The sequence below is a fragment of the Diadema antillarum genome, unplaced genomic scaffold, assembly GCF_040938485.1.
Source record: "Diadema antillarum isolate AM-2024a unplaced genomic scaffold, OU_Dant_1.0 scf00000068, whole genome shotgun sequence".
Taxonomy (NCBI): Eukaryota; Metazoa; Echinodermata; class Echinoidea; order Diadematoida; family Diadematidae; genus Diadema; species Diadema antillarum.
In genome coordinates, this window is record NW_027270957.1 from 2,419,768 (window position 1) to 2,442,349 (window position 22,582).

At 37.7% G+C, this 22,582-nt stretch overlaps 1 protein-coding gene across 1 annotated transcript; it reads left to right on the forward strand.

Moving 5' to 3' along the window:
* Positions 1-34: 34 nt before the first annotated feature.
* LOC139716658 (cell cycle checkpoint control protein RAD9B-like) lies at positions 35-21,308 on the forward strand. Its single transcript, XM_071628185.1, has 13 exons — positions 35-89; positions 3,389-3,459; positions 5,218-5,370; positions 7,672-7,786; positions 8,468-8,567; positions 9,994-10,100; positions 12,152-12,258; positions 13,402-13,466; positions 14,634-14,813; positions 17,412-17,498; positions 18,404-18,492; positions 20,176-20,594; positions 21,180-21,308. The coding sequence occupies exons 1-13, from the start codon at positions 56-58 to the stop codon at positions 21,306-21,308; spliced, it is 1,656 nt and encodes a 551-aa protein (XP_071484286.1). The 5' UTR covers positions 35-55.
* Positions 21,309-22,582: the final 1,274 nt, after the last annotated feature.

The window sequence follows — 22,582 nt, forward strand, 5'->3', positions numbered from 1 at the left end:
CAAACAGAATAAGAACAACACAGCTAAGGGAACCTCTCATTCTCGATGAACGGCCATGAAGTGCATAATACCAGGGAGTAATGTCAAAGGTAATGGAAAGGCATCAGCCGATTTATCCGCAAAATCTTCTGGCGTGTATGTTCTCCTGCAATCTTATCGCAAGATGTGCGCGACGTATTCCCGTTCTGTACTGGTTGTAAAGTGGTTGTAAACTATCAGTAGTAGAATCTAGTCACTTTTCAGTCCCACATGTTGCATTTCATGTTTGGATAAAGTATTTTAACCTAATTATCGTTGCGTTCGCATTATTGCCATTATTTATAACAAGACTGGATCCTAGACCTCTAGTATTAGTAACGGGGTACGATAGATCTGATCTAATTTACTATCTACTAGCCTATAAATTTACAGCTAGGTTCTAACAATTACTAGGCTGATGCCTTTGTAATGAGGATCTAACTGCGACAGCCGCCACACGCAGTGTGGCGGCTGCGTGTGGCGGCTGCGCCGTGCTCCCATAAAAGATCTTCATGTTGAACAAACGGGTGCCTTTGCGGCGCTATATTTCCTTAATTTTTCAACAGAAACTACTAGGAATACTTACATGGGTCGATGAAACCTAAATGACTATCATCGGCGACTGTTTGATGCATTTCATTGCTTGTGATGCACAAAATGATGTCTTATATTATAAGCAGCTCACCGATGTTCACAGAATTCACAATCACTTGCACAAGCGCACAGACAATGAACTATAACATAAGCGAAACTGCGGGGAAGCCGCCAGGACCGCGCCTGGCGGCGCGGTCTCCGGGGCTAATGAGGATCCTGCTGTGTGTCCATGTGGGTGGGTGGGGTGATGACCAGGGTATTCTGAGGACGTAATTAAGGTATGATTAAGTCCCCTGTAATTATCTTAGGTCCCTCCCATCTAATTGTTATTCCATCCAATCAGACGAGTTGTTAGAAGCCAAAATGATGATTACACGCGCAAATATGCCCTCAATGCGTGCTCCTCCACGCGCCTGTAATTACAGCCCAAAAGCTCCGTGCGCACACTCCGGTATTTGATTACAACCCCTCACCTACGCACGCGAAGGTCTCAACCTCTTTGCTCAAATAAAATGACAAAATTCCTCGAAGATCGGCTATATTTCTTTTTTTTTCTCTGAATTCTACGGATACCATGATAACAAGATTCAACCGCTCCTCGGTTACCGAAGACGGTAAGCATCGCTGTGGCAGAGAAAACACAATGTAATGCGTGATATCGGAGTAGTTAATGACACTCTTTGGTATCATTAAGTTTTTCATTAACTTTCATACTTAATTACACCCTCAGAATACCGATTCGTAATTAACTCTGTGATTAAGTCCTCTCAGAGGTGCACGCGCATTGATACGCGCAAACGCGTAGGTCCTTCCCGCCAAAACGCTTGTTGCTATGGTAGTTAATATACCCCCTACTTAATCATGCTCTCAGAATACCAATTCGGTAATTAAGTGCTAATCAGACACTTAATAAGCTCTCAGAATACGGCCCCTGCCTGAATGCTGGTCACACACAGTTATCAAGGTAGGCTGCGCTTAAAATATAATTTTAATATTAGATCTATCAGGAGATATCATGCAGTTTGACAATGATGAGATGATGATGATAGTGAGTTGTATACATCTCTTTAATTTAGGAATTCTAACCTGTACATGTTAGATAAGTATTCTTTATTTGTATTGCCCCATTTTAGAAGCAAAACATGATTTAGTTTTGATATTGTTCAGGACACAGGTATACGTATACAAGTGTAGTTGGGTGTCCAACATATCGACACCCTAATACCTACCTATGGATACCTATGGAAGATTCTGAATGCAGGCTGAGCCTCTTATATTCAGATCCAGATTTGGTCCTTGAGATGAGCTGGGCAGCTGGGTCATGGGCAGGTGGAGTGGCATCGAACTTAAATTTTATGGGTTCATTGTCCCAGAATTTCTCCAAACCAACTTCAAAACTGAAGACACTGGGTGCATCTGTATTTCTTGATAAACTATTCCATGGTTTCCTGATACGCATGTAAAATGAGTTTCTTCTTGTAGTGGTATGTGATCGAAAAATATATAACTTTTTGTGCATTTTTTAATTAAACCCAAATCAGGCACTACTTCCTGGTCATATTTATGAAATGATTTAAAAGCTTCAATCATATCACCTCTCGCCCTGCGGTGTGCTAGAGTTGAAAGTCCAAGGTGCCTCAATCTCTGTTCATAAGATAAAGATCTTATTTCACGTACTAATTTTGTAGCTCTCCGTTGGACATTTTCTATAGCTAAATGTTTTTTTTCAAATAAGGACTCTATACCGCATGGGTGTATTCTAAATAAGGTCTTACCAAAGCTGTATATAACAATAAAAAATAGTCCTTATTTAGATAAACAAATGTGCATCTTATTAAATTCATAAGTTTATTGGCTTTGTTTATTTGTTCCTGAAAATGCGAATCAAACTTAAGTGTAGAATCAACCGTGACTCCTAGGTCCTTGCATGAATCTATGTGTGAAAGGTAATGTAAAAGGTAATTTCCAATATTCATAGTGTAATCATACAAGTCGTCTTGGTTTTTTTTTTATCAATGTTTTTCTATTAATAGATCTACTAGAATTTCCACTTAAAATATCTCACAATTTGCCTGAAATTTTACTCACATGACAATGAAAATACTCTGAATTCACAAGCGTGCATTAAAAATGCGATATGCGGTACACGCTCCAAGATAACTGTTTCGAACGCTTGGGTTGTTATTTTGATACACTCAGTTGCGCCGTATTTTGAAACCAACACCCCTACCCACTTTTGGCAATACGTGTGAAATGCACGTAATGCTTTTCCTATCTGCATTTATAATCTACGGTATCATTGTTTTGGCATTGATCTTGTTTATTATCAGGTTTTTCAGTAATATTTGGACATCTTCAAATCCCCAGTGAAGAATGCAAAACTGCTGCGCGTAGTCGCATGCGTAAAAGTTTGTTCTTTACGCGCAATGCTGTAAATAGAGGGGTGTCAGTTTCAATGTACAGTGTTGATGTGTTGGACACCCACTAAACTCTGCAGTGCAGTACCACTATACAGATATTGAACATGTTACGATGTATTTTGTTATGTGAACGAAGCCATTTATAAAACACTTTCTATAAAAACGTTAATAGGTAAATTTTACTAAGATTGTAAGAGGAGGGGACACAAATCAAACTTTGCGATATTGGATTTAAAATTGAGAAAGTTTGCAAGCAGTCGGTGCATATAAATGACACCAGCCCTGTTGTCATCACTGTTTTGTACAATGAATGTCAAAGCTGCAATACCTTCCATTCATATAATCTTTCTTGACAGTATTTGGGCGGGCTGTCCATTGCCTCTCCAAAGTCGGGGATGATCTCTACATGGAACCACTGGACACAGGGGTATGAAATTTTAGGATTCTTTATATTGTCCCTATGTTGCCACAATGCTTTTGATATTTACAGATACTTGTCAAAACTATTTAGGTTACTTTTTTGTATTGATTAACTTCAAATTATGCTTGACTGGGTTGTGTAATGTGAGATGATTCTTAAATGGACAAAGAAACACTCGACCATATGAAAGTTTTGAAATTATACTAAAATTTAGTTGTGAACAAATGTTACCATGGTAGCAAACTGCTTCCAAAAATGTTCTTATTGTACTTGCTACTGGAGAAATTGAGTTATTTAATCTTATCATTCAGATTTTTGCTTCTTTTTTTTTTTTTGATGTATTGGATGATCATTTTCAGCTGCAATGTCTTACAACTCCATATCAGAGACACTAGAGTGTGTATCAGACTGTACAAAGCAGTTTGGTTTTTTTTCCAATTTTGATGCATTGTTTGACAATGCCTCCACAGCTCTGCTGCTGCTAGGATTCCCTTTTGCCTGTCATATTATGTGTACATTAGAAAATGTTTGCAAATTGTGAAGATGATTGCCTTAAATCACAAAAATGTTTTGGGGCCTAATTGAGGTCAGTAATTGAGCAATTTTTATTCGATGCATTTTTTTTTTTTTTTTTTTGCCATGTTAAGTGTGTTCACCTTTATCTTGATGAAAATTTGAAATCACATGTAAACTGCAAATCACATGTTCACCTTCATGTAGATGAAAGCATGAAATATGGAAACTTCAAATCACTTTTATTTTTAGATTATTTTTTGTGTGCATGCATCAGTACATTTTAGTCAGCTGAGGATGGCAGCTTTGTAAATAGGATTTTGAGATTTGAAATCACATTTTTTTTAGATATAAATGTAAAGTAAACAGTAGTGTAGTTTGGGTCATGAAGGCAACTTGTATTAGAAGGAAATGCTTTTGATTTGGGGCTTCTTTGGCATTTTGATACTGAATTTTGTTCACACTTTGTAAGGTGAAATGAAGTATTGCTATGCACTGCTGAAATTGTCATCAAATGTATTAGACATTGTAAATAGAAGGCAGAAATGTGTGAGGTACGGTACTTATTTGGTTTGCTTGGGTTTCTAGTGTTCTCATTCAGTGACCCTAAGCATGGTAGCTTCAGTCATTCATAAATTCATGTAACTGTTCGAGTAAGCCAAAGTGTGTGCATATATATGCATATTTTTGTGTGAGTAAGTGTGAGTGTGAGAGAGATAAGTTCTTATTTCATAGTTTCCTTCTAAGGGAAAGGGGGACAGGAGTAAACATAGAATGCCTGAAAAACCCAGCATATTAGTTTTCTTGCTCACAGCATGTACATATTTTTATCTAGATTACAGAAACTCCAACCCAAAGCACCTTCTGATCTGGAGATTCTCCCGCCCGAAACCCCTAGCAAACGGGAGACTCCAAGTTGATGTGTGCAAAGCGCGAAGTTCCTAGGGTTCTCGATGTTCTCTGGTGCTATCTAAGGCTTATTTCTTCAATATACGATAGCAATAAGTAAGAAATCCTTTCCACCGGGAGACACAGAGCCAGGGCGGGAGAAATCAAATCTCAAGCACGAGAACGGGAGATTTTGCAAAAATGGGCTTTCGGCGGGAGATCTCCCGTCGAGAACGGGCGAGTTGGAGTCTCTGAGATTACACTTATAATCATACTTATAAAGGTTGCAAATATTGTACACTGTTTGCAAGAATAATTACACTTTTCACAATTTTTGCACAATTTCTGTTCCAATCTTGATAGCTTGCACTTAGAGCTGTCAACTCTTCTCGGTCAGCCTACTCATGTTTCCTCTTCAGTCCAAACTTCTTTCTACGTTTTGACGATGGCTCTGCCTCTGCCTCCCAGAGCTCACAGACAGGTGGTGAGACTACCCGCTGGCGAATCACTATGAAGGTTGGTTGGACCTTGTTGATTTGCATGTATTATATATTTTGTGAACAATAGCTAGATTGGGTATCCTTTGAGGGTATCCCAAAGAGAGCCATCTACCTGTACACCATAGTGGAACATATGGTCGTAAACTACTCTTTTACTGCATAGAAACTCAACTATCTTCATTACATTTGCAGGGGATCACAAATAGTCTGCACATTTAATTGCAAAAGGACACTTGAGAATTCTTTTGTTTTTGCTTTTGTTACTTGCCAGGGTAAATCAGAGTTGTTGGGTTTTTTTGTGTGAAACCTACACTTTTATTAATAAATTTGAATGCTGCGCCTATGATACAAACTTCACTGCATGGGAAGGAGTTAACAAAATTGATCAATATTATCAGCCCTACTGTGGAATCTGCTTGCTCATTACATACCAGTATATTCATTACCTCCGCCAAGGGAGGAGGTTATGTTGTCATTACCATTTGTTGGTTTGTTTGTCTTCTGCAAAATAACTCAAAAAGTTAAAAACAAATTTGGATGAAACTTGCAGGAATGGTTGAGAATGACACAAGGAACAGATGATTAAATTTTGGTAGTGATCCGTAAATTTTTATGGATTTTATGAAGGATTTTCGATATTTTTATTGGTAGGGTCAATGAGCTTGGGAGTTCAAGCTGTGCATTTTTGAGGTTTTCATATGCGCACTAAAGTGCCTGCTCTAGTTTCTGCTATAGGGCAAGGCACGCCGTGCAGCTGAAAGTTGATGATGTAACAAAAGGCTTCTATATTGGGAAATCGGGCGATTTTCTGCGTGCATACGTATGGATGGAAATCATTAATCTCTATGGAAGAACAAGATTATTGGTGAAAATTAGTTGCTTGGCGGAGTTCTGCGCTCTCAGAGCGCTTATCTAGTTTTTCATATTTTTTGTTTTTGTTTTTGTTTTTGTTCTGTACATAATTTTTATTGGTAGACTTCTTGTCAGCATTTAATTTTTGTCAAAGAGGGGTAAAGCCAGTGTCATAAAACTGAGGACCAGAAATTGCTGTTCCGGCAAAACCATTATTGTGCCCCAAGTCAACTAGGTGGTCATGCAGATAATCGTGATCCCCCAGTTGACAAGTCCAGTAAAAGTCTGGAAATGTCACCTTCATAACAACAAACTGTGGTAATTGCCCTGGCTTTGTTCAGGAACAGTCTGTATCTGTTCCAAATGATGAATTCCCAACAGTTCTTTGATTGATTTCTGTTTCAACTCTTATGTCTTTTGTGATCACTCAAAGCCATTAAGACTGTGAAAAACACTTCTGTACCAACAATTTCATTTTATGTGTGTGTGTTTGGGTGTGAATAATATTATCCAACACAGTTTTTAAACAATTATTGTAATGCACATATTTGGATTACTGTAATTGTACAATATAAATATTGATATGATGATGATAATTTCCATTTACTGCATCAGCGAAATATCTGTTGATATGCCCTATCACAGCTCATCTGAGTAAAGCAAGCTATATTCTAATCACTCTTTGTCTGTTGTCTGTTGCTTGTCATTATAATCTGTCAATCACATATTGCTGGTAAATATACGTTTTCTTCTCCTGTATAGTTCTTTTTTTGCCTGTTTGATAACTCGTCCAGTCTCCAAGCTTTTTTTTGTTTTTTGTTTTTTGTTTTTTTTAACCCTTCTATTCAGCTAAGACTTTCTGTAATGCTTACACTCTCATAACCTTTTCTTTACACCTTTCACTTTCAAAGCCCTTAGTCAGGGTGCTACATGTACATAACTCCTTTCCCCCCTTTTTTTTTACCACTTGTGCCCAGATGGGCAAGCAGATTTTCAAGTTGTTGCAGAACATTTGCCCAAACATGAATTTTACTTGCCTGAAAAAATAGTCCAAAACTATAAGAAAATGATACAGAAAATCACTTGTAAGTAAAGGGTTTGATAAAATACAATCATTTAAATGAAGAGCACACATTGATTCACACACTTACAAGTGTAAACACATGGGGGTAACAAACTTGGTTCGATCAAGTGTTGGTGTTGCATTGCATTGGGGCTTCTTTCACTTAAGTGTTGAAAAGTATTGATGTGAATTCATGTGAATCCTTGCATGTTTCAAAGCATTTCTGTTAGCCCATCTAATTTACTGGAACCTTCCTCTTTTGATTTTGTTGTTGTTGTTGAGAGTTTCATTGAAAGCATGTAATGCCTACAACCTCACTTTTATGAAGTACATTAATGGTATATCCATGGATGTATGTACTCTTTTCTTTTTATTTTGCATTGACTTTTCTCTTCCTGGCAGTCCTGCCTAGCAGTTTTTAAATCTCTGTACAGTCTGGAGAAAAATGTAGATCGCTGCAACATCAGCTTGGACACACAGGAATGCAGACTTGTCTTCCAGCTACACTGTAGACATGGTAAGAGAAGTGACTGAGATAAATGAAGCCCTATAGCCATGGCAGCTTGCCTATGCTCTGCGCAGGAGGGAGTTAATTTTTGCAGTGAAAATTTTTAGATTACATCACTGCAGAACATTAGAGAAAGTGGAGGGCTGCTGCATTCTTTCAGTTATGATAATAATAATGATGATGCAATACATTTATGTTTCTAAGCATGCAGTTTACCAGAAAATTAAGATTAAGTTGCACCTAGAACTTTCTTGTTAGAGTACTGCTATCTTCATTTGGTTTCCAAGGTAGATTTTCTCATGCCCTGATAAAATAATGTTAATTTGACATGGAGAAAGAGGAGATTTTGTATGCTGCAGATGTGATTTCTTTCCTTATGCAGCAGCTAAAGTTGTTGGAGAGGAAGTGGGAGTCATGTTAATTTGAACTTGAATTCTTAGGTCAAATGGTGCACATAGGGATATTATACTGACAACAGTTTGATTGGAAACAATTGAAAGGATTAAAAGTTTTCAGCAGACAAGAGTCTTGTTATTGGCAGAACACAAATAAGTGACCAATGCATTATTTCATCATTGTAGTTCAGTAGATATGGGAATATCCTGGACCATGCATAGTTTAATTAATTCTACACACTCCTGTAGATCCAAATGTTTTGGTATGCTTTACACTCTTTTGCTCAATGTACAGGCATAGTGAAGACATATAATTTGGTGTATCAGGAAACGGAGACACTGCAAGCTGTGTTTTCAAAGGACCTGTGCCCAAACAGAATCAAAGCTCCTTCAAAGTAAGAATCGCTGATAGCATTCACACTGCTATGCTTGTATCATAGTCTCTAATAAGGTCCATCATTGATTTAGTGTAAATCTTGCATGCTAGATTCTGGGTAAACGGCAATTTACCTGATCAGAGCACATTAATACTGATATGATCTTTCGTTCTGCAGTTACAGAGTGTCATTATTTTGTATGTAAGCTATATGTAGTATCAATCAACTTGACTTTGATCACCTTCAGTTTTGTGATTTATCAATATTTCATCACACAACATTAGATATATGGCTTTGATTATGTCAATGTTATTTGTGGTATTTCTAATTCAGCCAAGTGTTTACATGAAATTGCTATATTATGATAAAGTAATTTGTTGAATCATGAACAACATAACACCTCGAGAGCTCTGATTGACGAGTCATTTGATATGCATGATGAATGTATGTAATTTGACATTAATGTGAATACCAAGCACTTTCCTCTGAATGTAGCATTTGTCACTGCCAGCTCCCAGTCATTTTAAGAAAAGTCAGTCCTTTGAATACAGATAATTTAAACATGTGTGACAATATATGTACTGGTACAAAAATGCCTGCTCATCACATCCCATTATAGTGAATTGGCCAAAGTCTATTAAACAGCTAAATGGACATTATGTCAGAGATGTGATTGCATTCTAAGTCAATACTTTATAAGTAGATAGGTCATTGGCTTTCTATGCCCAAGCTCGTTGATTGTTTCCTATGACTTGTATATTTCTAACGAGTGTTAGATATGATGACCTGCTAGTATGCTTGGAAGAAGAAGAAATTTGAGATAAATGGCACTTGAAGAAAGTCCGAGCAAAGTTGCTACATAGGAAGAATGTTTCAAGTTTGATTGTCAGTTGCTGACTTTACTTGATATGTTCTGGAAACCTTTTCAGCTGTGTTGGTCATGTGCCCATAATGTCTACTTTTGTCAAAAGTCCTTTCTACATTATTTTGTTCAAGGGAAAGAACAACAAAAAGATCAACATAAATCCTGTGAAACTTTGATATATTCTGGCTTTGTCTTGTGTGGAAAAAAAAAGATGGAAGGGTTATGATCAATGTAATTTATAAGGAAACATACATGGTGAAAAATATAACATTGTACATTACATAACATTGCACACTCATAGCCGAACATATGGAGAATATAATGAAACAATATCTCAATCAGGTGACCATTGTATCTAACTACCATGAGGAAGTTAGGAAACACTGTATTTGTAGATGATTACTGGCATTTAAATGGTCATAAATTATTTAAGCCTTGATTAAATTTTTAGAGTTTTGTTTCTTGCACATGGTTCACCATGGTCGCAGAATGCAGATTTGGTCTTTATACTAGGATACATCTTCCCTGAATGATAGTTACAACTTATGCACACTTTTAAATAACTCTGCCCCTTTCCAGGTTATTGGCAGAGGCCGTATCCAGCTTCCAGGCATCGCAAGAAGAGATTACACTTATCGTCTCTCCTGTTCAGCTCAGCTTCAAGAACTATGTTGATGATGAGCCAGGTAACCATGTTTAGTCTATGTTTAGTCTAGGTTTAGCCTATCGGTCCAGCCAATGTGGTTCAGTCTATTGGTGTCTAGTGTCATTACAAAGCTGTAAAGTTAATGCTGTGAATGAAAGAACAAGAAACAAAGCAAAACTAGATATATCGCTACGGCGACTGATATGCCTCCGCCATAATGCATGGTTCTCCTAATAGGTCTATAGTACAATGTCTTGACAATGTGTGATGACAGTTTCAAACAATTGGCAAAATATCAAAATGACAGGTTTGACACAAATGTGCTGAATGTTCACTTTCCTAGAGCTAGGTTCAATTGGATGAATGATTAAAATGTCAGAGTGCAGGTATTTGGGGAACTGATGATTTTTACTTGACTTTTGACCCTTTTATAAGTTTATGCATCGAGTAATTTTTCAAGGTATTGAGAAAAAGTATAATTTCAGTATCAAATGGGAAAATAGCATTATCTAAACCTGGCCTTTGACCTTTGACCTCACAGTTCCAAAGAGAATCAATGTTAGGTTGAACATGCATAAATATGTAAGTTTCATGATGATACCTTGAGTTACTTTTGAGATATGGAGGAAAAAGTGCAATTCAGCACTTTCACTTGACCTTTGACCTTTTGGCAAGAAACTTCCCACAGAATATATATTGGGTAATACATGTATATATCAAGTTTAAAAAAAAAAAAACCTTCATTCATTGCATAAATATCAGGAAAGTAGTGATATTTTGAGGAGTTGACCTTGACCTTTGACCCCCTGACCTTTGACCCATGACCCCCAACTTCCCTAGATAATCACTGCCCATCGGTACAAGCATATATACTAAGTTCCATGAAGATACCTTGAACCATTTGCGAGATATGGAGAAAAACATGAAATTTCATTTTTTTTTCACAAAATAACCTGTGACCTTTGACCTTTGACCCTGTGACCCTAAAATTCACACAAAGTATTATCCCCCAAGGATATACCCTCATACCAAGTTTGATGTAAAACCACCACACGGTTCTTGAGATATCAACAAAAACAAAACGGGACGGACGGACGGACGACCCGAAAACATAATGCCTCCGGCCACTTCGTTGCGGAGGCATAAAAAAGGAATTGTGTGAGGTTTGGACACTTGCCTTTCTGTATACCATGCATAGGGGCTAGATGCCTTTAAGCTATTCAGACAAATTGTGTAAGATCTTGTATTTTTGATTTTCAGTTTTCAGCTCAAGATTCTATTCTTTAGAGTGTTTTCAGTTATAGCTGTCTTTAAGTTTCGCCTAACCAACTAGAAAAACACTTTGAGAACAAAGACCTTCGCCAAGCAGCTCATTTTCACCCATCACAAATGCTGAAAATTGCCCTTATTTCCCAGTACAATAAAGAAGTTTACTGTTGTGTCTAAATCTACCACATCTCATCAGCAGCTTACTGCATGCTGCACCTCGAGTGCACACTCAGTGCATGTATACACACCTCAAATACAAATTGTAGGCGCAGCTTGAACTCTCTTGCTTGTTGGCCCTATTTGCCCATGATTATCCTTCAAAAATATCAAAAAATATCCTGAATCCAGGCAGTTTTCTTGATCCCTACAAAAATTTAATCATCTGTTCCTCGTGTCATTAACAATTTTTCTTGTAAGTTTCATCCAAATCCGTCAAAATTTTTTGAGTTATTTTGCAAATAGACAAACAAACAAGCAAACAAACAAACAAACCAACACTGACAAAAACATAACCTCCTTGGCAGAGGTAATTATTGTGTGCGTGAATGTGTTCGTGTGTTGATAACTATGCTTGAAACAAGGCAAGTAGTGAAGAACAGCCGCATGCAAGTATGTGCAGTAACTTCTATGGTCAGATTTTACTTTCACAGCAACACTTTGAATATGGTACCTGTAATGAAGAGCAATCCAGCATATGTGCAGGTTCATGCCATCAACATAATCTTTAAATTGAGAGATGTGACAGAGACATTGTTTTGGTAAAAGAAAAGTACTAGGCAGTAAATACCATTGATGTGATCTTGACTTTTTCTTCCATCAAAGACCCCAGCAAAGTTGTGCACTCTGAGCTTCAGCTTGTCCCGGAGGAGTTTGAGGAATATAGCATTGGTGTTGACACTTCTATTACATTTTGCCTGAAGGAGCTACGGGTGAGATCAGCATTACAGTGTTGGAAACTTATTTGTTTTAATTTCTGAACATTCCTGTCAAAACTTCACACTCATCCAATGCTGATTTCATCACTATTTCTGAACATTTTGTTTCCTCATCTTACAGGATGACATTTTTTTTCAAACTCTGTATATAAAAGCTATGTTTTTGGCGAGCCCACCAGAGGTTTGGGGAGACTAAGGGATCACCTGTGGCGTCTGTCCGTCCGTCCGTCGTCCGTCCGTCGTCCGTCCGTCGTCCGTCCGTCCGTCCGTCCGTCGTCCGTCCATCCGCTGTCTGTCCGTCCGCCGTCTGTCCGTCGTCTGTCCGTAACGCTACAAAAACTTGAATAACTCTCTACTGAGGATTTCAATTTCAATCAAACTTGGAGGGAAGAGTGGTTATACAAAGTTACACATTCTACCAAACATGAAGGGCACCTCAAGGTCAAAGGTCACAGGCAGAGGTCAATGAACTTTAGGGCCCAATGTTAAGTTTTTAGGGCTTGTTTCGTTTATTGCTCGTAACTTTTGATGTATCTGTCTGTTTGTGACCAAACGTAGATGGTAGATGTCCCTTGGGGAGTTGAAGGTCATCACAAGGTCAAAGGTCACAGACAGGGGTCAACGAACTTTAAGGGCCCAATGTTAAGTTTTTAGGGCGCGTTTCGATTGTGGCTCATAACTTTTGATCCCTTTGTCCGTTTGTGACCAAACTTGGATGGTAAATGTCCCTTGGGGAGTTGAAGGTCACCACAAGGTCAAAGGTCATAGGCGGGTCAATAAACTTCTGGGAGTTAGAAAAATTTTAATTTCTTGTACGCGAATGGGCGAGACACAATTTGGCACTTGCCTTGTTTATTTGTATATTTGTTAATTGGTTGTATGTATATAACATGGGCCAATTATTGATTGAATATGAATGTATATGATATATTTTACAGTTAAATATTTACAGTAACATATAGATCACAATTCATGTATTGCTATGTTGAGCTTTGTGGACAATTATCACAGCAACTGCTGCTTTAATAGCATCAATCTAAAAAGCACAGTAGAGGATCAATTCTTGCAAACTACACTTGAATTTTCACCATTATCTGATAACGTTATGTCTTTTCTCATTAATTCTCATCCTCACAGGCAATACTATCATTTTCTGACTCGGCAGGACTCCCTATCACACTTTACTTTGAGACTACTGGGAAGTAAGTGGTTATGCCTGAATAGAATTAATGGCTGGCTTGGTACAGAAAAATGAAAATGAATGTTAGATAACTTCAGAAATTTACTTCAGTTAAGTTTAAACTGATATCAATCATTTGTGTGTCAACCACCATGCCTGCTTTTACATTTTTTTCTAAGTTCAGGTAACACGAGATAGTATACAAATGGTGAATGGTCATGAGTGCGATGGTACAAGATTTCGCACGAGGTGAAAGATAGAGGCGCGCTATTCAACGAGGTGAAGCTGAGTTGAATAGTGCGCCTCATCTTTCACCGAGTGCGAAATCTGGTTCCATTGCACGAGTAAAGACCATACACTATTTGTTTTATACAACACCTCGAACGTCAACAGATTTGGTACTCACAGATTCTTGAATTTAGCACAGAAATGGCAACCATTTTCTGTGAAAAAGAATGAGTAGCCTCACAGTTTCAGTCACCATGTACGTACGTATGCGAAACGAAGTTGTTTACAAAAATGAGTGACAAAAGTATGTGCTTGTAAGCGCGCTTGTAATTGTTGAGTGCGCGCGGCACATGTTTGTTTATTGTGACATCAGAGCCATGCAATGGAACATTTTGCTCAAACAAAATTGCGTGGCTGACAGCCAGAGCGTGCGATGGAACTTTTCTCTAAATATCACGTGATGGGCAATCGACCAATCGGATAGCTACATTCTAAATAGGTGTTGTATAAAATGTAATTACAGAGGTCATGAGAAACTGATGTTTGTGTTAGGATAATGCTGATTTTGTCTTCAAAACTGTTTCTACCATAGGTTGTGAGCTCAGGCAATATATTCTGATATCCCCGTCAAGATTATCCTTCATCATGTGAATGTTTGCACTTGAAATTGAACACCCTCTGTATGCAGAAGTCAGGATGGGGCTGCACAATTATAATTGAAGTGTTGTATATTATGTTTATCCTTTGTATTATGATGTCTTATTAAAACTCCAGATGTCAATAAAAATGTCAAGCGTTGAAGTACTTTCCATTGCAGAAATTAGTCATACTTTTACAGTTTTATTTGTATGATAATTATACTTTTCAAGGGTTTCCTGCATGGTGTAATACACAGCAGCAAAGTATTTTCATAAAACTAAAAATTATGCATATATGTTGTTTGTTATGGCATGCCTTACAGACCAATTGTATTTTGTCTGGAGAGTGACCAGACAGTGGAGGCCACATTTGTCCTGGCCACTCTGGCCGATGTGTCCAGCAGTCAAGTGACCACCACAGCCTCCCAGCAGACTAGGCTGAGCCAGTCCACACAAGCCACTGTACAGCACAGAAAGCAGAACAGGAGCAAGGCTAATCAGAGGTTAGCAATCATCTCTCTCCTGTGTCTTTATCAGTATACCTGATAGATTAGATATGTAGAGATCTTTGATATACTGTATGTCCCCCCCAAAAAAATTACAACGGGACCCTCAGCAACCATTACTTTAAAAATACTGAATCAATCCATATACAAATTCAGGGTATGAAGCTATAACTTATTACCCACATCATACAGAAAACCCCATTCGATTTGCTTCAGTGGTCAAAGAGAAATTATCTTTGAAGAGTATGTCAGGAATTCCTTCCCTCCAAGTTCTGTCCATTGTGTTCACATATTAATATATGCACAGTTTGAAAAACAGCCAAGTGCTGAACTTGGAAGAAACAGATCCATGACATGTTTTACAGCAATCCACATTTCTCTGTGACCACTTAACCAAATTGAATGGGGTTTTCTGCAAAATATAGGCAAGGTGTTATACCCTGAAATAGCGTTTAAATGGCTTTATCATTTTGAAAGTTATTAGTGTGGAAATTTGATTGTAATTTTTTTGAGGGACATTTTGTACAACCCCATCAGAATAGGTATTATGTGCAAATATTGGCAAATGCACATGACTGAAATGGCTGTTCCTCATGGTCATAACATTGTGGGTTTATCTGACTTTTAGCTTATCATTTGCTTATATAACACTGATTAAGGTGACAATATTTTGTTCAATGTTATTTCAAGAAATCAAATTAATCGGTCATCATCCATATGTCTTTGCATTTTGCCTATGTTTCTGTCTATCTTTTTTTTTTTTTTTTAAAGGACTGTTCAGTACATGTATGACAATTTTCTTTCAATGAGTCTAACTCATTGTAAGACATGTGTGCTCCAAAGACTTCCATAATGAGATTCCAATATCAAGATGAGTTTTTTCTCCATTTATGTGGTTTTTTAATGTAAAATCTTTTGTGCACATACTACTATAGACTCTCACTTTGGCTTAGACACAGGGGAAGTTAATTCTGAGACTATGTTACTTTAAATGAAATTGCCACTTTGAATAGGTGATATCAAATTTGAATGAGAGTAGAACAAAGTACCTTGTATACCTTATTTTTAGATCCTGTGATTGTCAGAAAATTGTCGTTTGTGGTGCTTAAATGAAATCATAAGTGGCATCTTAATGAATTGAAATTGGTTGATATTGTAATTACTTTTAATAGTATGTTTTTATGATTTTTCATCAGAGTTTGCTCAAATTTCTTTTCCATTTTTGTGGAGCCCACCGGAGGTGTGGGGAGACTAAGGGATCGCCTGTGGCGTCTGACCATCCGTCGTCCGTCCGTAACGCTACAAAAACTTGTAATGAATAACTCTCTACTGAGGACTTCAATTTCAAGCAAACTTGGAGGGAAGAGTGGTTATACAAAGTTACACATTTTACCAAATATGAAGGGCACCTCAAGGTCAAAGGTCACAGGCAGAGGTCAATGAACGTTAAGGCCCAATGTTAAAGGGATCGTATAGTTTTGGTTGAGACCTAATTTCAGGTTTCTAACATTTTTTGGTGAGATAATAAGAAACCTCTAATGAAATATGAAAGAGTATGTAATTCTATGAGGAAATCAATGTTTATTTGCTGAAAATTGGTTTTGAAATGGCTGAGATATCCAAAAAAGAGCGATTCTAATTAAGTGTGGGACCCACACTTTATTACGATCGCTTTGTTTTACTTTGTTTTTGGATGTTTCAGTCATTCCAAACCCGATTTTCATCAAATAAACTTTGAATTCCTCTTAAAGTGGTATGCTCTGTACTATATCGTAAGTGTTTTCTTGGTATCTCGCAAAAAGTTAAAAGCCCAATTCTCATATCCACCAATACTGTACCATCCCTTCAAGATTTTACGGCACGTTTTGATTATGGCTCATAACTTTTGATGTATATGTCCCTTTGTGACCAAACTTGGATGGTAGATGTCCCTTAGGGAGTTGAAGGTCACCACAAGATCAAAGGTCACAGACAGGGGTCAACAAACTTTTAGGGCCCAATGTTAAGTTTTTACGGCGCGTTTTGATTATGACTCATAACTTTTGATGTATATGTCCGTTTGTGACCAAACTTGGATGGTAGATGTCCCTTGGGAAGTTGAAGGTCACCACAAGGTCAAAGGTCACAGACAGGGGTCAACGAACTTTTAGGGCCCGATGTTAAGATTTTATGTGCATTTCAATTATTGCTCATAACTTTTGATGTATAAGTCCGTTTGTGACCAAACTTGGATGGTAAATATCCCTTAGGGAGTTGAAGGTCACCACAAGGTCAAGGGTCATAGGCGGGTCAATGAACTTCCGGGAGTTAGAAAAGCATTAATGTCTTCTACGCGAATGGACGAGACACAATTTGGCACTTGCCTTGTGCTTTAATTTTGCTGCTGTCACAAAAATGAAATGTTCAGAATTTCCTTTCAATCTACAAATTTTACTGCAATTACTACTAATAAGAAAAAAGAATCAGAAAGTGAAGCCAGAAGAGCCTTTTTTTCCCCACCCTCCCTTCCTTGGATAAAAATAGAAAATCTCTAAGTCTTGGATTATCAATTGATAGAAGACCAATTATGTAATTCTGTTATATTTTATCACTTAGCTCCAGGTATGATGCTTCTAGACAGGGAAGAACTGCCACGAGAGCAGATGGGGACACAAGGAGGATACCTAATGGAAATACAAATAGGTAAGTAGATTGTAGTCATCATGGTTGCTTGTCAGAGTTCTTGCTGTTAATAACTATAGCCATGATCATGAAATAATCAGGAGGAGGTGTGAGAATGATTAACATCATATCATGTAAAGTGCTTTGAACATCACAACATGATTGATGAACGGTATATAGGCCCTACCAAAATATAACTTGATTTTGAAAATGCATCATTCTGATGATGATTAATGATAATGACAATCAACATTGTGTTGGAATACTACAGTGTGTAGATGAGAATCAGTAACTTCTAAATTGTGGAAGAACTTTTCATAAAAGTTCACAGTCCTCGTCTGCAAATCATATTGTACCTTTTGATTCATTGCCACATGCCAACATGCACATTTAAGGACTTAACATTATCTCCACCAGATGACCAGAAGATTCTGTAAAAAAAGCACTTAGACTCAATAGATTAAATGTTCAGAGTATTCTGTTTTTCCCAGTTGCCCATAATTTGGGCTCAGCGCAAAAACAAAAAAAATAATAATCATGCAAAAATATTGATGTGTACAATACCTGCGGTTTGTGTCATTTCTTCCTTTGAAGTCTCTCAGATGACTTTTTACCTCGTGAAATGACCACAATGCATAGCTATACGGGGAATAACTAGTAGCTGACAACTTAATTTTCCCTTGTTGGCTTAATACCCACTGGGCAAATGTCTGATTGATTAAAGCATGATTAAAAAGAAAAGCAACATGCCTAGCAATAACAATGACAAATTGATATCCATCATACCAACAGTGTTGCCCCTTCCAGTGTTTGTACTACTATTCCTAAGGGCCTTGTTATTGTGTACTTTCATTGTGCTTCTCCTGATTCTAGGAATGTACCAGGTAGTCATCAGTTTATCATTTCTATTGACTTCAACTTTTCAGAAGCACTGTAGAAGAGGAGGAATTTCCAGATGACCTAATGATGGACTTGATGAACAGGCATGAGAAAATGTCCAAAGAACATGGCAGCGGTGAGTGATGGAAACCATTGATGACTGTATCATGCTACTGAGTTGATAGCTTCTGTTCCCATTTTCTTCCATAAAAATATTATGATATAGCTTATAGATTAAAAATCATAAGTTGATAAAAGTGATTGTTTATCTGCTATCATGAAAACAAAACATTTGTGCCCCGCTACAACAATAGGGTCCAAAAGTCGGAGAGGTCGATTTTCTGAAAATGACATGACGTTATTCCCCTACTCTCCCACTGTATTTTCATATATAACATGACTCATAAAAGCACTGGGTTGCGAAGATATCAATGATTTCACGAGAGCATGTCGAGTGGTCTAGGAAATCGACGTTTCGAGAAAACTACCTTCAAAGTTTTTCTTCCAATGCAATCATGATCAAGACAGTTTTCACCTCTTGACAATAGAAGGTATACGCTCCTAGTAACCTCAACAATGTTCATTCAAGCTTAGCGCCAGCGGTCTATGCACAACCAATCGGTAACCAGGATGCCACGCACTGACCAATAAGATCACTCCGTCGTTGCTAGGGGCGAGTCTATCTGCGGTGCTAAATCCAAATCTTCGGACACGTTTTTGTTCTGTTGAAAGTTGGAAAATCATGGGCCAGAAAAACGCCAATTTCTTGTCTTTCCTTTAATCATTTAGCTTCGAAATTTTGGCAGATGATAGACGAAACGTTAGAATACAAAATTATGTTAAAAACAGAAATTTGATGGTTTTGACCGATTTTGATGATCTGACCTCATATTTGATTATCTTGGATCAGCCGTCAGAGACTTTGGGATCCTTTTGTTGTGGCAGGTCACATTTGTGCATCTGTTTAACCAGTTATGGAATATAATGTCTGAGATGTAGCCTATCATTACCTTTTATGTCAATTTGTCGTTGGGATCAAACTTGATGTAAAAAGGGACCTTTGGGTACAGCTACTCCATACCTGTCTATCAACTTACTATTTACAGTCTTTTAAGCAGACTTACTGATGTATTTCCAAAACCCACAAAAGGGTTAGAGATTATTCCTTTTCGAAAATTCCAAAAAAACTTGGAATTACCCCTCCATTAGTAAATAGACCGTCCAATTCATTGCTTAAGAAGCATTGAAAATCCCATCTTTTTCATTAATGCTATTCAATACTCATGATGTTGTGTCTGCTTATTTTGTATATTCATTGTAAGGATGATATGTTTGATATATTGTTATGTATGTAGGAAGCACTTTGTGTGCTTTGGAAATGGCAGTTGTACAAATGTCATAATGTAATGTAATGCATTGTATTCAATTGCTATGACAGATTCTATTCGTGAGCCATGCTGTAATATTCACCTCTCACAAAAAACAACAACAACAATCAGCTGTTTCAGTGCTTCAGACCCTAAGAATAGGCAAGATGCTACCTTTGAGGCTGTAAAAATATAAATATTCTCCCAATCATGTATGTTGGCAGGCTTTCTTAGTTAGAGTTTTTGGTCTGTGCAGAGATGGCAAATGGCAAGATGGCAAGCAATGTGATCCATTAACTTTTACATTTGACAGAATAATTCCCCTCACTATGTAGAGTGAACAAAGCAGGAGCACAAACAAATTCCTGTTATTTGATATCCACTCTATTACACAAAGAAGTTTTGGAAAATTAGAATAGTGAAAACAAATTTTGATGTTTAATTTCCCACAGGGGACACAGCTGGCTCTTCCAGACTGGACCCACCTCAACAGGCTTTCACTGCTGGCGATGATGCAGATGTCTCAGCCAGCCCAGTCATCCCATTTGACCCCACCCTCAGCCACAAATTTCAAAAGACATCAACTAGCATAGGTCACCATGGTGACAGGGACTGGCATGCACAACAAGGGCAGGCAAAGAGACATGAGAATGGGAAAGAGGGAGGACCTTCCAGTCCCAATAGGACATTGTTGGCAAATTTTATCGATGTGGATGGGAGGGAAGATGAGAATGATGATGTAGAGGAGCTGATGTCTGAGGAGAAAGGTGGAGTAGGAGTGGACAGGGGTGACAGCATCAGGGAAGATCAGAAAAGTGATGACAATGATGATGGATTTGACTTTGTACCTGGTACTCCTCCAAGCAAAAAGGTGAGCCATCTTTTTCTTTTAAACTTTAATGGGATATCAAGGAACAGGAATGCAGTTTTGCTTTTAAACTTCAATATGTCATATATATGCAATCAATTATATTCTTTTTCCTGAGATCCCAAGATCTTAAGGTGTGATTGCTTGCAAGGAATTATAAGGATCATATTGTAAAGCTTTTTGTGAATAAACTGATATACATATGTGTCTACCCTGTATACATGTTTTTGTAAATATGTATGTTGATATATTAAATTCCCTGTGCTATGAACATTCATTCACAATATGATATCACACTCTTCTATCGCTCATTGTAAAGGGAGTTTTAAAAATATCAATTCCTTATGATAGGATCTACATATGCAGTAATGCTCTATGTTTGGAAGTTTCTAAGGTCTGAAAATGTTGAAAAGATATGAGATTAATGCATGTCTAAGAATTGATGTGTGCAAATATGAATGCAGGAAAATAACCATCGTAAAACTCAATGCTTACAGTGATCAAAATGTGGTAGGAACCCTCACACAAATATCATCCTTTCAAGCACATCCTCATCCTGTCAAGCTCGTGCTTCTGTCACCTCCACAGTTCAAGTCCATGTTCTTCGGCCCCTCGCAGTCCCAGCAATCACAGAGCAGTACTCAGCGGAGTCGACCACAGGCCCAGCCAGAGAGTGGGTCTCTACATGTCTTGGCTGAAGACAGTGATGAAGACTGAGATGACTCTTGTTTTTGTCTTTATGTCCTGGACTTTTCTGGACATCATCATGTTTTGTGCATTGTGTTCATTGACATTATTTATTTCAGAATATTTCTTGTGGCTGTGAAGATGGTTTGATCACAGTGATGGGGTGAATATACTGTGGTCTGGTAATTGTGTATCCTACGTGCCTGGAACAGGGGATCCCTGTCATAATGAGGTTGATAGGATACCTTTTTTGCCTTGGAAGCTCTCTCAGTTATAAGCAAACAAGATTTGTCTGTGAATCAATTGTGTATGAGAGCAGCACATGCTTGTCAACATGTAGCAAGTTTAACTGCATCCCTCTCACATGTATGCAAAACTATCACAGGATGACGAGGTATGAAATGCTCATCTTTGTAGGCTGAAAATTTAGCCACTCTTTGAGGCTATATGTTGATAGACATTGCGTACATATAAAGAAAGTCAGAATGGGACTAGGCAGGTGTAGATATTTACATTGATCATCATATTGATACAACTTGCGCTTCAAGAGCAGCATGTTTGTTTATATGTGTGACTGTAGTGGTTGCAGTGAATGCTGCATGAACACCATGAATGGAACATTCTGTACTGATACATATGAGGATCTTATTACTTTTGTCCTTGTACTTTTTTACTGTCCTGTTTAGATACATGTTCATGTGACCCCCAACTACACACACACAACAAACTTTCTCTCGGGAAACACATCCAACCATGCCTGCTCTTTGCACATGCTTGCACTGGGAAAATATACCTACACTGAAACTCAAAATGCACAGTCAGCACTCCATTGATGTAAGCTATTTGCACATGGTCTTCCATTCCCAGCCAAAAGCTCTAAAGTTCAGGTCATTTTCGGATCAATGTTTAGGCTGTGGGTTGGGCCAAACTTGCTGCTGAATTTCATGTGTTGTTAAGTACTAAATCATATGTAACTGAAGAATGTTTCTTCAGACATGTAGTTTCCATTATTGGTAAATGTGTTATCAGTACCCATGGCTACATTCTGTCTGACAATTATTGAACTTTCATTCTCCAGTATGATAAATTTTAGACAAAGTCTCTACTTTTGTCATAGTATTTGATGAATTTGATGAAAAAATATGTCCTATGTACCTGATGTCTTGCTTTGTTTGTAACTGTGGTTAGAATAACATGCCATGGAAACATTGTCACAGTATTGTCCTATCAAAGCAGTGTTCCTGTTTATCTAATGGCCAAGTTAAGCAGTTAGAATAATGTACCTTGGAAATAATGCCTCTGTG